Source organism: Syngnathus floridae, chromosome 3, assembly GCF_059516105.1.
Source record: "Syngnathus floridae isolate MCC-2025c chromosome 3, RoL_Sflo_1.0, whole genome shotgun sequence".
NCBI classification, from domain to species: Eukaryota; Metazoa; Chordata; class Actinopteri; order Syngnathiformes; family Syngnathidae; genus Syngnathus; species Syngnathus floridae.
This window is the reverse complement of record NC_142415.1, coordinates 7,433,518-7,447,667: the sequence shown is the minus strand read 5'-3', so window position 1 is coordinate 7,447,667 and position 14,150 is coordinate 7,433,518. Positions and strand designations below refer to the sequence as shown.

Here is a 14,150-nt window from a genome sequence, read left to right as displayed (position 1 = left end):
CAAACCTTTTGCAATATGATTTAATAGTAATAAATATTATATTTACAGTTTCAAGTAAATACAGTAACCACATATAATAATGACATTGAATAAACTTGAATGGCATCAAGAAAGTCACTTAAGCATTTGTAGCTACATACTTAGCTAATTTATAAAACATTATTGTCTAATATTTGCACCAAATCAAGATTGTTGGACACTTGCATTTGTGACTCCTGAGTGGTAATGACCCTCGGTGACGTTTAGCTTCTGGTCTTTGTGCCTCTTCGTTTGGGATCTCTGGTGCTCCGTCTTTGACTGTTTTGCAAAGCATTGGCTCTCTGCCGACGGCGGTTTTGTCTCCCTTCATTTCTCCCCGCACTAGCGACTGTCTGACCTTGCGAGTTCTGTAGGACCTGGAAGACACTTTGACGGGTCACCTCGCGATCTCCACAAGTGAACGTCAACGCGATGCCCTCATTGCTCTTCATTACACGAGAAGTGCCATCAGAGGTACCGTCAAAACAGCGTCCGAGAGCAATTTCTTTCGCTGTGCGTGGATCCTGATCTGTTACTGTATAAATTCCGTAGTTATGACCGAGAGGGTCGAGAGGTGCGAGCATGATGAACTCATTTGTGTCATTGTTAACAGCTAGTGGTAGATGGTTCACCAGGTACTCCTGCAGGAGTGGATTGACATGATCTTTTTTACAGCTACCCTGCGGAATCACCTTCACCAATGTGCGATCGACGCGTTCCTGATCGTACAACATTCCACTGCATTTGAATTCGAGGCAAACGGCTGACACCGCCGTTTGGTCCATGTCACGGATACTTCGGATATCTCGGAGACCGTACAGCTGGCCCACTGTCTTTGGGTGAGTCCCCCCCATATTGTGGGACCGTACGTTGATCTCGTGTGGACTGTTGATTTTAACTTTGATATAGCACGCACGGTATTCCATTGGCTTAGGCCACCAACTGAGGTAGTCCTCTGTCCAGCTCATTGGGTCATCCTCATTGAATGGCACCGTATTGTAGTCGTAACGATCTCCTTCTACTCGTGAGAAGCGGAAATGTGCAGCGCTGAATGGTGCCTCCTCACATTCTTTCAATTTCTCAAATGCATACACAGGTCCGTTGGCCTCTTCAGCTGTGTTCGGACTCGGTTTTGCTAAGTTAATGCTGAATGCCGTCTTCTTGAGTCTCGGGTTGTCGTGATCAGTGCGCCTGTAGTTCAGCCTGTTTAGGTAAGGCTGAGGCACTCCGATGAGATTTGGATTGAGTTTGGGACTAGAATGGACAGCCTCGAGTTCTTCACCTCCGAGGTTGGCCATGACATAAGCAAAGTAGGCATCTGCCTTTTGCTCATCGCAGAAAGCAGGAAGGCAAGCACCGTTAGGACCTGTAATGACGCTGTCAAAACGTCCCCAAGCACGAGGGTTAGTGGAGTAGCCAGCCGTGGGCTCCATGTTTATGAGACTCACTACAACTCCCTCAACCTGTTCACTGGGCATGAAACGCTCGCTGCGGAAGGCCCTCACTTTCACATAACACCTCCGGTTCTCTGGGACGTCCAGGTTAAAAAGTCGCCGCTCTCTGATCTCCATGTTGCCGATCAGAAAAGTTCTCTCTTCCCTTTTTCCTCTTGATTTTTTTTCAACCTCCAAACTTCCCTCCTCCTCCCACAGGCCCGTATCAGGGTTGAGCGACCACAGCTTCATGGTTCCAAGGTGTTCAGGCATCGTAACGTGGGAAGAATCCAGGAACACCTTCACCTCACCTGCATTCAACGGCTCGTTGGTTTCCCCACCTCTGAAGTCAACTGAAAACATCCCATAGGTTCTCAGTGGCAATGTATCTCCTTCACTCCCTACAAAGTTGAGATCACTTTGCGCTGCAGCCGCTGTCGAAACATCTCTGGGGTCAAGAAATGTGACGCTGGCATTCACGTCACCCACAAAGACTTCACCATTCTCCTTATAGAAGGAGTTGGGAGGAATCTGAATGTGAGCCATTGGTTCCTGTCCCTCTTTTTCCCCAAGTTCAAGTGTGTTGGTTTCTAATGAGCTAATAGTCACAGGAACCTTCTTACGCGTAAGCTTAATTTCATGGTAAACAGCACCTCCTTTGGTGTTGAATGGGAGTACCTTTGTGGTGTTAATGAATTTATTCATGTTGTCCACAAAAGTCAGGACTAATCTCTCCGTGTCAGCAGGAACGTGGATGGTGAATGTACCTTTGTAGCCTGTACGGCTGATTCTTATGCCATTCATAAAGATGTGGCCAAATCTCATTGGCTCGCCGTTGTCGGCGGCTACAGCTCTCCCGTGCACAATAGCCTTGGTGTCAACACATTTCTGACAGCCGCATTGAGTAACAACCATGGTGGGTAGTTGGTAGCCTTGGCACGTTAGGTGCCTTTCCTCCATCTTTGCCACACCGCAGCAGTATGCCACTTTGTCGTTACATCTGATTCCATTGTCCAACTGCCCGACACAGTTGCTGGTGGGGCATTTGCCTACATCGTGGTAGAATGAGTTTGTGCTGTTTTGGTAGCAGTCATGTGGAAGACGTATGAGATGAGATTCAGGCTTGGGATTGCATGATTGGCTATTTTTGCCTGAGGGAGAAAGGAAATTCCAATTTCATTAGATTTGTTTTATTTTTTTATAAACTCAACAAATTGCGGCCTTTCATTATAAATGATTTATTCTAAAAGTAAACTGTAACATACCAATGACTTTGAGCAGGGCTGGTTTGGTCTTGATGGTCCCCGATTCACCACTTGCCCGGCAGTAGTACTCTCCAGCTTGTTCGGGGTGCAAGTTTTTAAGAACCAAGGTGCTCTCAGAGTTCCCTGCTAAATGGCTATTGTTGTGGAACCTTTGTAGATGAAACGGACAGATTAGAAAATAAAAACAACCTGAAAAGACAGTGATAGTTATGGTACACATACATTTGAATTAAAATATCAAGTCCTACCATTGGTACTTGTCTGGCTGTGGTGTTCCAGCCACATTACAGCAGAAGGCAGCAGTTTGTCCTTCTCTCCTGGCCTTGCTCTCAGGGTTGCTCAACACGTGAAGCTTTTCTGACATGTGTCAAAAAATAACATCCCTATCAACTTTCACCCACTTCACTTTTGAGTTACTTAAATTATTTTTTTTACTGTACCGGTTCTTTTGAGCTGTATGCTGAGGACCGTGGTACGCTCAGAGCTTTTCGGAACAATAACGCTCAGGGTGGCGTGGCCTTGCAGTCTGATTGTCAATGTGGTGTTGCCATCTGGGCAGACCCCGGGAATCCGGAAATGTCCATTGTGGTCTGTGAGGGTGAGGAGTTTCAAGCCAAGAATTGCAGCCCCCTTAGCAATAAGACCTCCAGAACCACGAACGGAGCCCAGCAAGATGTGCTCTTCACACATGCATGCATCACACTCTGCATTCACTTTTCCCATTGCACAATGTAGGGAGCAATCTGAAAGAAATGAAGAATTGCCACAGTCAATTAGTCAGTTATAATTTTCTATTTGCCATCATACTCAAATTCTGACAATCCAGGCTGTATTACAAAACTATTACTGAAAACGGCAATGCTTTCACGATGGTACATAATGTACATCTGCAAGATGCGGAGTGTTATAGCGACTGGTCAAGAGATAACCAAAGTGAATTGTAGGATTAATCTTGTGGGAACCGTAAAAAAGAATGTTGTTGAACATTTTACAGACCAATGTTGAAGATTACCCAACAGAGAGAATTTTTCACTTTCTGGGTATAGTTAAATAAACAATTTATTTTAACCGAACAATGCGATCTTACCTTCCAGACACTGTGGTCCATTGCATTCTTTGCTTTCTACCTTTGGGCCATTGCAAAGCATTGAGTGAGAACTACAGCTTCTGGAGCGAATTTGGACTCCCACTTGACCACAGAGGGCAGGACATGGATCCCAATCTGACCACGGACTCCAAATATCCTGAAGGTTTATGCTGTTGCCTGATAAGAAATAGAGCTTTAGCTGTACTACACTACAAAGTAACTGTTACACCAATTACTCAACAATCACACATTCATCCAGTCAAAGTGAAAGATTGGTTTGATATCAAGATCTGTAGCATTGAGAACAAACCTTTAGGACAAAGGAATCGGACTGCATAGTTGGAACAGTTCCGTCCTGAACCTTGCTCCTCATTGAGGCACCAGAAGCCCACAGTTGGGTCTGCATGCACCTTCTCCCCAGTTTCACGAGCTGGGACCCAATCGGTAGTTCTGGCCTCCAGCGCCCTGGGAGTCTCACAAACACGGGCCCGATAGTAATAGCGAATGGCATCCAGTTGCTCGTAGTCCCCACGGCCTCCAGGATGGTCCACGTTGAACCATGTGGTCCATTCGTAGTTGTCTATAGATCGTTGAACAAGCACGGAAATCACATTGATGGGAATGATAGAGTTCACCATAAAGACACTTGTAGGGTGTAAAAACCTTACCGTGAGAGTGGGTCATAGATGTGCTAGAATCTTTCCTTCCCCATAGCGCTGTAAGACACCGTCAATTTGATGTGATTTATTATGCTAATCTGTATCCCGACCACACTTTTGTACTATTTTTGTTACCGTATTTTCCACACTATAAGGCGCACCTAAAGACCTCCAATTTTCTCAAAAGCCGATAGTGCGCCTTATGATCAGGTGCGCCTTATATATGGACCAATATTGACCCACTACAGCAGGCGTGTCCAAAGTTCGACCCGCGGGTCAAATGTATATATCTTATATATGGACAAAGTTTTAAAATGGGCCATTCATTGAAGGTGCGCCTTATAATCCGGTGCGCCTTATATATGGACAAAGTTTTAAAATGGGCCATTCATTGAAGGTGCGCTTTATAATTTGGTGCGCCTTATAGTGCGGAAAATACGGTAATATTAGTCATCTAATGAGAAATTGTATAAAATCTCAAAAATGTTCATGTCAAAGAGAAAAAGTAAGCAGATTCCCAATGTTGACACAGATTAGCATTAGCTAACAATGTTATCAATGGTATCTTTTGATAACCTGCATATCGTCAAATGTTTGGCAAAGTTGTCAGCGTGAACGCAAGTATTTGTTTTGCAAACACAAGTGTAATCTGGCAGTTTGGTGATGAAGTGCTGCTCCCACAAGTGAACGTGATGCCTTCACTTTGTAATTTCAAGTGAGTTATGTGAATGACTCACCTTTTGCTGAAAAAACTGTGGCTTGGCTGATTCCCACCATGAAAAGGAGTAGTCTCAATAGCATTGTCACCCTCTGCCTTTGTATATGACCATCAAACTTTCAACCTCTGGTAGTGAATGTTTTATACCAGGAACCCCTAAAATGACAGAGCCCAGCAGCAGAATGTCACCTCCGGTGGGGGAAAAAAAACAACGACATTAAAACCAGTTCCATTCATCGTACAAACGTTCTGACATTTAGAACATGGCTCGAGCATGGATTCAGATCTGTACGGGGAGGGCAGGGACAAAAAAAAAAAATTAAGAAAAAAAAAACAAGACGTTGCTGAAGCCCCCACTCAAATTTCACATCTGTGTTAGCCATCACCATTTGTCAGGGGGACTCACAAACATTTCTGCATCCACTTATGAAGCACTTAAGATACAAAAGTTTGTGTTTAAGCATCATAAATACATAAACTCTGTCCATTTCATCACATCTGTACTCATTTTAGACATTTAATGAACTAGTTGCAGCTCTGCCACCAACAAAAAGCATATATTGATTTTTAAATACAATTTAACGCAGGTGAGACAAATTTACAATATTATGAAATGATGAGATCCTTGGATGATTTCCCCATTCGTGCAAGGAATATGTACTGTAAAAAATCTTAGTAAAGTATTACATAAGCCTCTCGGAGTCAATTAGTTGGGACGCGACATTGTCTTACCTGTTTGTGGGCTGGTATTTCCTTTTCTTGTTCCTCTTTTCTCTCTCTATTGCAAGTCTCTCCTCCTCTTCAGTGTGTTTCAGCACACTCCTCCACTGTCTCTTTTATACCGCTCTGCATGTAGCACCACTCCTTCCTCTCTTGGCAATATGCCACAATATCCTTGCATTACATCTTCACAATAGCTTTAGAAATCAACTTTATCATGTAACAATTTCTGGTTGGAGTAAAATTGATACTTGCATTTGTCATCTTGGTCAAATTTGTCCAAATAAGGCAGTCATTTATGCAACTAGTGTGCTCACATTATTTAGTCAAAAATAAACACCAGGCATACAATGTTGTTAATATTATTTCACAACATTAATTTGTTGGCCTCATTGTATACGAGAGCAAAGAGCACGAGTTTTCCAGTTCTCAGCTTGTTCAAGTTTAGCTTTGAGGTTTACAAAATTGTAATTTTGCTTCTCAAGTTAGAAAAAGTGCTAAGTAAGAGAAGAGCACCATCTGGAAAACTGAGTTTTAGTAAATCTATCCAATGTTTAATCTTGTGCATGTAGTACGTACTTCACTTTGTCTGAAAAGTTGAAATCGCCAGTTTACGGGCGATAAATTGGTGATGATACAGCAGAATACTTGTTGCACTGAAAGTTTTCTGCATGCAAATGAAGCCTAAATTTTATCTGCAAAAGAGTGCTAAATTGCAGCACATTTCATTTTCTACACTAATGTTTGCAATCCTTTGACTTTAACTTTCATTTTCAACTTGCAGTGCTCTTCTAAATGTTCTGCGGTGAGCACATCTTTTTAAACTGAGACTCAAGCTTTCGTAATGTTTTGTGTGTACGTAAACCCATCACCTTTAAGATAAGTCACTTTGCAATACTTAAAGTGGCCTTATGGATGCAAAAGAATACCTGCCTAAGTACAGTTCAGTTGTATTTATGACTTTTAAATACACTTGCATTTACAACAAACTTTGTTTTTAAACTTTTATTGTACAACAATTTGAATAGTATACATGGTGATTTAATTCCAGTTTTTTTTTCTTCCATATTTAAGCAAAATGTTAGTCTTCATAATGCTGCAGTGGTTTCAGCATCAGTTTTAGGAATAAAACCAGCCTTGTTTTTTTTTTTTTATCAACACCTAAGCCAACTACATTACGGTATTTTAATGTTAGTCATGATGCTACTGTGATACTGTGCCACTTGTTTATTGTCACAACTTTTGGACTTTTTGCTCTGTAATTTATGGGGTTTCTTTTTCTTAGTGGATTTCCGAATAATTCTTCTACTATCCAACAAAAGGCACTTGTGTAAATGTTTTTTGTTTGTTTGTTTGTTTGTTTGTTTGTTTGTTTGTTTGTTTGTTTAATGCTCCAGCCCCATTACTAAATTGCCAATTACTTTATTTGGTTCAAAAATGAAATTACTTCTGATATAGTTTGCGCTATTATATTATTACTATATTATGGTCTAGAGATCGGTGGAATCCTCTTTTCTCCAAAATCACTTTTCAGGAGACCCAAAAACATCATGAACAAGACTCAAGCAAATCATTTTCTTCTCTTAAGATTGGTCAATAATTTGTGAAAACAACAGCCACATGTCAGGACTGACCAAAAGAATGGATTTTGGAAAAAATGTGAAATTCATCAAAATGAAAACTTTTGAAAGTTTTGGCCCTCCGCCACCGATATAATATAAAGTAGACTACCAGTAACTGATTATTATTTTTTTAATGATTCTTGTGAACAATTTATTGTTTCAGCCTCCACCTTTCTGAGACCTCCTTTTGTTTTTTTCCTCCATTTTCCTGAACAGACCTAGAGGAAGCAGTGTTAGCTTTCTCCCTCTTGCCATGCATGGCGGCCCCCTAATGACAGTAGCAGAGACTGCTGTGCATACTTTAACTGCTAGAGTCATTAAACTGACCAACAGCAACTTTGAGTGCTCTCTAGCTAACCGTGTTCTCCTCCTTCTGACTGCTCTGAAGAATTTTAGAAGGCTCAGACACTGTGTAACCACATGGACAGTGTAATTGTTCCTACTGTATTTTTCTGTGAGAATATTCTGTAGTCCATATAAAGCACCTTTTTCCCTCTTGTTTAGAATTCCTGCAACCATTGGAGCAAAAAGTCTTTCCATCCTATCAAATGTCGTGCCTGACCAGACCTTCTTCATTTTAATATCTATGTAGACCTGAATGAAAGAAAAGCCCTTATGAACTCATGTATGTTTTCTCATTGTTGCTGAATCAGACTTATGACAACAAAAGCAGTGTTAGACCACAGCCTTGTAGATATGTTTGTTGTAATGCATGTTTATGCCAGACCATGTGCCATTACTCACAGTCAGGTGCCAATAACAAAATTGAATGTGTCAGTCTGAATGCGGGACAAGTTAAAAGATGTGTTGGTGCATGATGTGTGGTGGAGAAGTGATGTAATCATTTAAGTAGGTAAACCACAGGGTGGAGGGCAGACTGCACATTGTCAGACTGCAGTAGGTATCTAATAATCAAATGTTTCAGCTTGTTTACCAGGCAATTGTTGTCTGCAAAGTTGCTGCTGCAGTGCTATGATACACAAAATTAGAGAGTAGATGCTTTCAGTAAAAGTAGTGGGAGAACCGTAAATACTCCATTGGGCATATGACTGTGGCTCAAAAAAATCTCCAAAAAGCTACATTCACTGTTTTGATATATTAAGCCTAATTCCAATGAATTTGGGATCATGTGTAAAATTCAAATAAAGACACAAAGAAAAATAAATATTTTTCCAGAAAAAGGCAGGATACACAATATTCAAACTGATGTACAAATAATATAGAATTTGATGCCTGAAACATGTCTCAAAAACAAAAAGCTGTAACAGGGGCAACAAAAGACCGGTAAGATTAAGGAATGTCCTAGAAACACTTGTTTGGAACATTCCACAGTTAACTGGAAACATGTGAGTGCCATGATTAGGCAGAAAATGAACATCACTAAAAGGCTCTCAGGCTTGCAAGCAAGAATAGGGCAAAGTTCCCCATTTTGTGAATAATTGCATGGGCAAATGGTCCAACAATTCAAGAATAACATTTCTCAACGTACAATTGCAAACAAGGTTTCAGACAATCTGGAGAAATCTAAACAGGAAAGCCAAAAACCAACACTGAATGCCTGTGACCTTCGATCCTTAGGGCGGCACTGCGTTAGAAATCGGCATCATGGTATAAAATATGTTGCCACATGGACTCAGGGACACTTTGTCAGTTTGTCAGTTCATCGCTATATCTGCAAATGCAAATTTAAAGTCTACCCTGCAAAGTGACAGTCATCTATCAACAACACCAAGAAATGTTGCCATCTTCTCTGGGATGGACTGAGAAAGTTGAAAAGTGTGCTGTGGTCAGACGAGTTTCAAATTGTTTTTAGAAATCCTTGGTGTAGTGAGGGTTTTCCCGAGCGGACGAGCAAAAGGACCATCTGGGCTGTTATCAAGGTTACAAAGCCTGAATCTGGGATGGGATGGGGGGGTGTTTGTGCCCATAACATGGCTTGCACAACTGTGAATGCATCCTTAATGCTGGTTGTAGATCAAGCAAGAATGAGAAAAAATTCCATCTACAAATCTTCTACAGTAATTTAACACAGTGGTAAACATCCTCCTTTCCAAGCTTTTTGGAACCTATTGCAAAACGATTGCAAAATGAAAAGAGTATTTAACACTTCGGGCCTTGTTTTTGTGCTGAGCACAAAAATAAAGTGCAAAACTTTGTGCATGGGTGAAAAAATATTATCTTGGTAATATAAAAATTTTGAGTCTATTTTTCAGAAAAAAATATACATTCGTTATTGCACTTAATGGTGTTTTTTTTTGTTCAGCAGTTTTGTACTGTTCTTGAATTGCAATTGTTAAGCAACAGAGGCTTTGTGAAAAAATATTATCTTGGTAATATAAACATTTTGAGTGTATTTTTCAGAAAAAAATATACATTCGTTATTGCACTTAATGGTGGTTTTTTTTGTTCAGCAGTTTTGTACTGTTCTTGAATTGCAATTGTTAAGCAACAGAGGCTTTGTACACTGGAAAAATCTTACAGTATGTGGCTATTTTTCATTACATAAGTGCATTTAAAATTCTATTTTCGAAATGAAAGTTATTAAGAGAACATATTTTGCATGTAGCATGTTTTTGTCATACAGTCTATCTGATTCAAAGTGTATGGTCAAAGTGTATGGTCATAGTATATGGCGGTCTAGTAGCACTGTTGAATAATGTTGGCCAGCTCTGAAAACTTTGAAAAAGGTTTCAAGATTGTGCAAATCTACATTCTATAAGATGACCACCTGGATGCAACAGTAAGGGGTACTCTATATTTCTCAGCTGCCATGTTATAGAGGGTATGCAGAGGTTAGAGCATGTCCTTCGTGTTAGTTTGCTGGCTCCCTCACCTCTGTGAAAGCATGAAGACATGCACTATTAAGTACTAGATTAGAAACATGTGGGCCTGACCTGGAAGATGGATGATACATGCTCCAAGAGGTTACAAATTTTCTTGAACAGAGAACTGGAGCACTCTGAAGGCCCCATTGGTTAAGACATGCAAAAGAGCATCTCATGATGAGGAAAATCACTTAATTCAAAAACATACTATAAAAGTATGATCTCTAATTCTTTGCGCCTTGTGTCAGACAGTATTCTCACTTTAACACAAAACATTTAAAATGATTTTAATCATTGTCCGCTTAATAGAGTAAAAGAAAGACTGTTGTTGGTTTACAACACCGGTGTCAAACTCAAGGCCCGGGGCCAGATACAGCCCGCCACATCATTTTATGTGGCGCGCGAAGACAAATTGTGCATCAAATTCGTGTGTCATTACTAGAATTGCAAATTGTCTTCACTTTTAATAATATCTGTTTTTTTTAAATATATGACCAGTTTTTACTCGTCTGATTTGAAAACGAGTTATTTGTCAGTTTGTTTTGTAGCTTTTACTGTATATAATATGAGGTGCTCATACATTTATTTGGGTTGACAGTCATAATGGCCCTCACGAAAGAAGCTATGACTACAATGCGGCCCACGAAAAAAATTAGTTTGACACCCCTGGTTTACAACATAGTTGCGATCCTACGACCAAGACCCATTTTGTACATAACAACGTACTGTTTTCTACCACTAACCTACATGCTAAAGTTTCAATTACAAGATTTGAAGAACAAACAATAGGCCAAAATAGAAAATAACATCTAACAACAAAAATTGCCTACTTTTATTCCTGTGGTTCATTGTGGTGGGGTTTGTCGCAACAAATTGTCAGGTCGAGATCATTGTGCATACCCAAGCCCCAAACGAATTGTTGTTCACAGTATTTTGCTTAACGTTTGTAAAACAGGCCAATCAACTCTTCTGTTTTTAGAGCTCTTGAGTCAGTTCCAGTGTTCCTGTTAGTAGACGCACCATGAATTTTAGGGTGTGAAAGATAGATTCAAGCTTTCAATGTTCTTGTGAATAAAATATTTTTTTTTCTCAAACTTTGGACAGTTGGGGGAATTTCAAAAGTTTTCATTAGCCTCAGGTGATTTGAGTTTGGCCATATTGTAGTGCAGTTTTACTGTGAGAAAGATATATTCCCCAACCAGTGGAATCTTTCCCCTCATTCAGTTGAGTCACTCAATGACAGGAAGCTCTTTTGAGATCCAGGAAAGGAAGATAGCCAAATCTCCCCCTTGTGAAAATGAAAGAAAATTGTTGTCAATCTGGCTGCACTTTGAAAAACGTGGGCGTAGCCACGAATGTTGCCTGCAAGTATATTTCTTGTCTCTCTGATGTTTATACTCTTGATTAAAATAAATCATTCACACTCTTCTCTGCAATTAACTTCTCATGGCAGATCTTTGCTATTGGTCATATCCGGTACGTAAAGTAATGGGCTTTTCATCCAATGACATGTCGTAGACATGCAGGGTAAAACTTTAATAAAGTCCAATATTTTGCCTTCAACTCTCACTTTTGACTGACACCAGCAGAGAAGTATTAATTGGACAATATGGAATCGACGAATGGTGGTGTGGAATTGCAACACCTGCTGAAAGCTGCTATTTTGTCACTAAATCATGTGAAAATAAATATATACAAAATATCCATCCATCCAGCCGTCCATTTTCTGTACAGCTTGTCCCCACGGGCGGCGCGGGCGGGCTGGAGCCTATCCCAGCAGTCATTAGGCAGTGAGTGGGGGACACCCTGAACTGGTTGCCAGCCAATCGCAGGGCACAGAGACGAACAACACACCTACGGACAATTTGGAGTGCTCAATCAGCCTACCATGCGTGTTTTTGGGATGTGGGAGGAAACTGGAGTGCCCGGAGAAAGCCCACGCAGGCACGGGGAGAACATGCAAACACCACACAGGGAGGGCCGGAGGTGGAATCGAACTGCACCCTTTGAACTGTGAGGCGGACGTGTTGACCAGTGCGGACGTGCTAACCAGTGTGCCACCGTGCCGCCTATACAAGATATATATTCAGTAGTTCAAATACAAGCATTCTGATTTGAGCAAGAATTTGCGTAATCTATTTTGTGTATTTTTTGTATTGTATTGCATATTTACTTGTTTATACATATCAAGCCCCTTAGGGGTAGAGCCCATCATTTTCTAATACCTGGCCAGAAACATATCACTCAATACACTCAGATGAAAATCACCAAATTAATAGGTCATTTTGATAAATGTAGTTATGAAAAAAATTCACTCAACCACTTGGAAATGGTAAGACCTCCATGTTTTGTGATTTTGACCTTACCATAGCATTTGAACTATCCATCCATCTTCTGCACACAAAGACAAACCACCAGTCACAATCACACCAAGGGACAATTTGGATTGGTGCATTACAACTTGTGCTATATTATTTAGCTTAAAAAATGCAATTGTTCACACTAACTGTTTCATTGTTAAGGAATAATGTAAAATTAATTAATTATAAAATTGCTGTCGTGCCTATAAGGCATAGCAGGGTTAGCAAGGAGACGTTTAATTAAAATAACCACAAAACTGAACACTGTGAAGAAACATCACATTATGAGCTGTAAAACTGCGGCAGTTTGTAAAACCAGATGTTTTCTCACAGATGTTATACAGTGCTCAAATCATCTGAGAACATTTCAGCAATCAAGTGTTGGGCAACAAACATTTTGGCAAAGTACAGCATTGTTGGATTACAGATACAAAATGTGGTTGTGGCTGATGACATCCATAAAACAAAATGTAAAGTTCATTCGTCTTCAAATAGCCGACAGATCACATAAGATTTGGATTGAAGTCACGGGCCAAATTTTATACTGCAAATAAACAATAAGCCTTCCTTTTCTGGGGAGTCAAACGCAATGTGGGGCAACAAGACCAGGTCAGCAAAATCATAGCATCACAAAAATGTACTTAATGCAAAGCAGCAAAAATATATTAAGGCAATTGTTGTACAGTATTTGATAAACTATTGTTTAACAAAACAAGTGTTGAACTTCAACAAGAAATCAGTTTCTGAAGATCTAATTACTTTTCTAGTTTCTCCATTGTCTTCTTGAGAATGAAAACGTGCAAAAAGCGAGAACTATTGTTAATGTATAAGAAAGAAAGTTGGAAAGTGTCCCATCCAGAAAATTTTGTTGTATATCCTCAGTAATAGTGATGAATTCTAAATGAATGTCAATAAAAATCACTCTGATATTTTTGAAGGAAGACTATTTGATGATGTATTGGATATCATCAGTCAAAATGTTGTAGCTTGTCACCAAAACTTGAATGAATGCGTGATTGATGACATGATGAGATATTTAAGGAGTGCTCCGATTGCTAAAACAGATGCAAGCAATCTTTTTAAAGGATCAAATTAGTTTCTCTTATTTGGTTCTATTCATTAGTTGGATGGCATTACTGTTAACCACAGGCCAAAAAAATCGAGTTGAAAAATTTAATGGCAGGCTAAACGGTGACCTTGAGAAAGACATTGCGCAAGCACTTCAAGTAGCATGTTTTCTCTGAAAATATGACTTCATTGTCTGGGAGTTCCTCGAATTCCCTTGTTCACTTAAATTACTGCTTTCCAATTGTCACGACAAAGAAGTCATACGCCAGAACGTTTTTTTTTTCTAATAGTGTATTTCATTTGCACAATCAATTTTTTTTACACTGTTAAAAAAAGAAAGACCAAGCATGTTTCACAATACAGACATGTTAAGTT

At 40.0% G+C, this 14,150-nt stretch overlaps 1 protein-coding gene across 3 annotated transcripts; it reads right to left on the bottom strand.

Annotated features, from left to right (window-relative positions):
* Window positions 1-4: 4 nt before the first annotated feature.
* On the bottom strand, window positions 5-6,011 carry cilp (cartilage intermediate layer protein, nucleotide pyrophosphohydrolase). Of its 3 annotated transcripts, none has more exons than XM_088371441.1 (9): window positions 5,913-6,011; window positions 5,200-5,336; window positions 4,472-4,519; window positions 4,114-4,383; window positions 3,804-3,980; window positions 3,157-3,459; window positions 2,965-3,073; window positions 2,717-2,865; window positions 5-2,602 (listed from the first exon to the last, which is right to left on the bottom strand). In XM_088371441.1, exons 2-9 carry the CDS (start codon window positions 5,261-5,263, stop codon window positions 243-245), a joined length of 3,480 nt encoding a protein of 1,159 aa, XP_088227567.1. In that variant the 5' UTR covers window positions 5,264-5,336; window positions 5,913-6,011; the 3' UTR covers window positions 5-242. The 3 variants fall into 3 exon arrangements, with proteins under 3 accessions (XP_088227567.1, XP_088227566.1, XP_088227568.1); XM_088371440.1 differs by having other exon boundaries at window positions 5,200-5,369; window positions 5,913-5,994; XM_088371442.1 differs by having other exon boundaries at window positions 5,200-5,372; window positions 5,914-5,985.
* Window positions 6,012-14,150: the final 8,139 nt, after the last annotated feature.

Bases quoted from the DNA above. Each gene is read 5' to 3' on its own strand.
- cilp (XM_088371441.1), bottom strand. From the start codon at position 5,263: ATGCTATTGAGACTACTCCTTTTCATGGTGGGAATCAGCCAAGCCACA. The intron at 4,520-5,199 runs GTGAGTCATTCA...GGTGTCTTACAG, and splicing joins CACAGTTTTTTCAGCAAAAG to CGCTATGGGGAAGGAAAGAT. The intron at 4,384-4,471 runs GTAAGGTTTTTA...AACGATCTATAG, and splicing joins ATCTATGACCCACTCTCACG to ACAACTACGAATGGACCACA.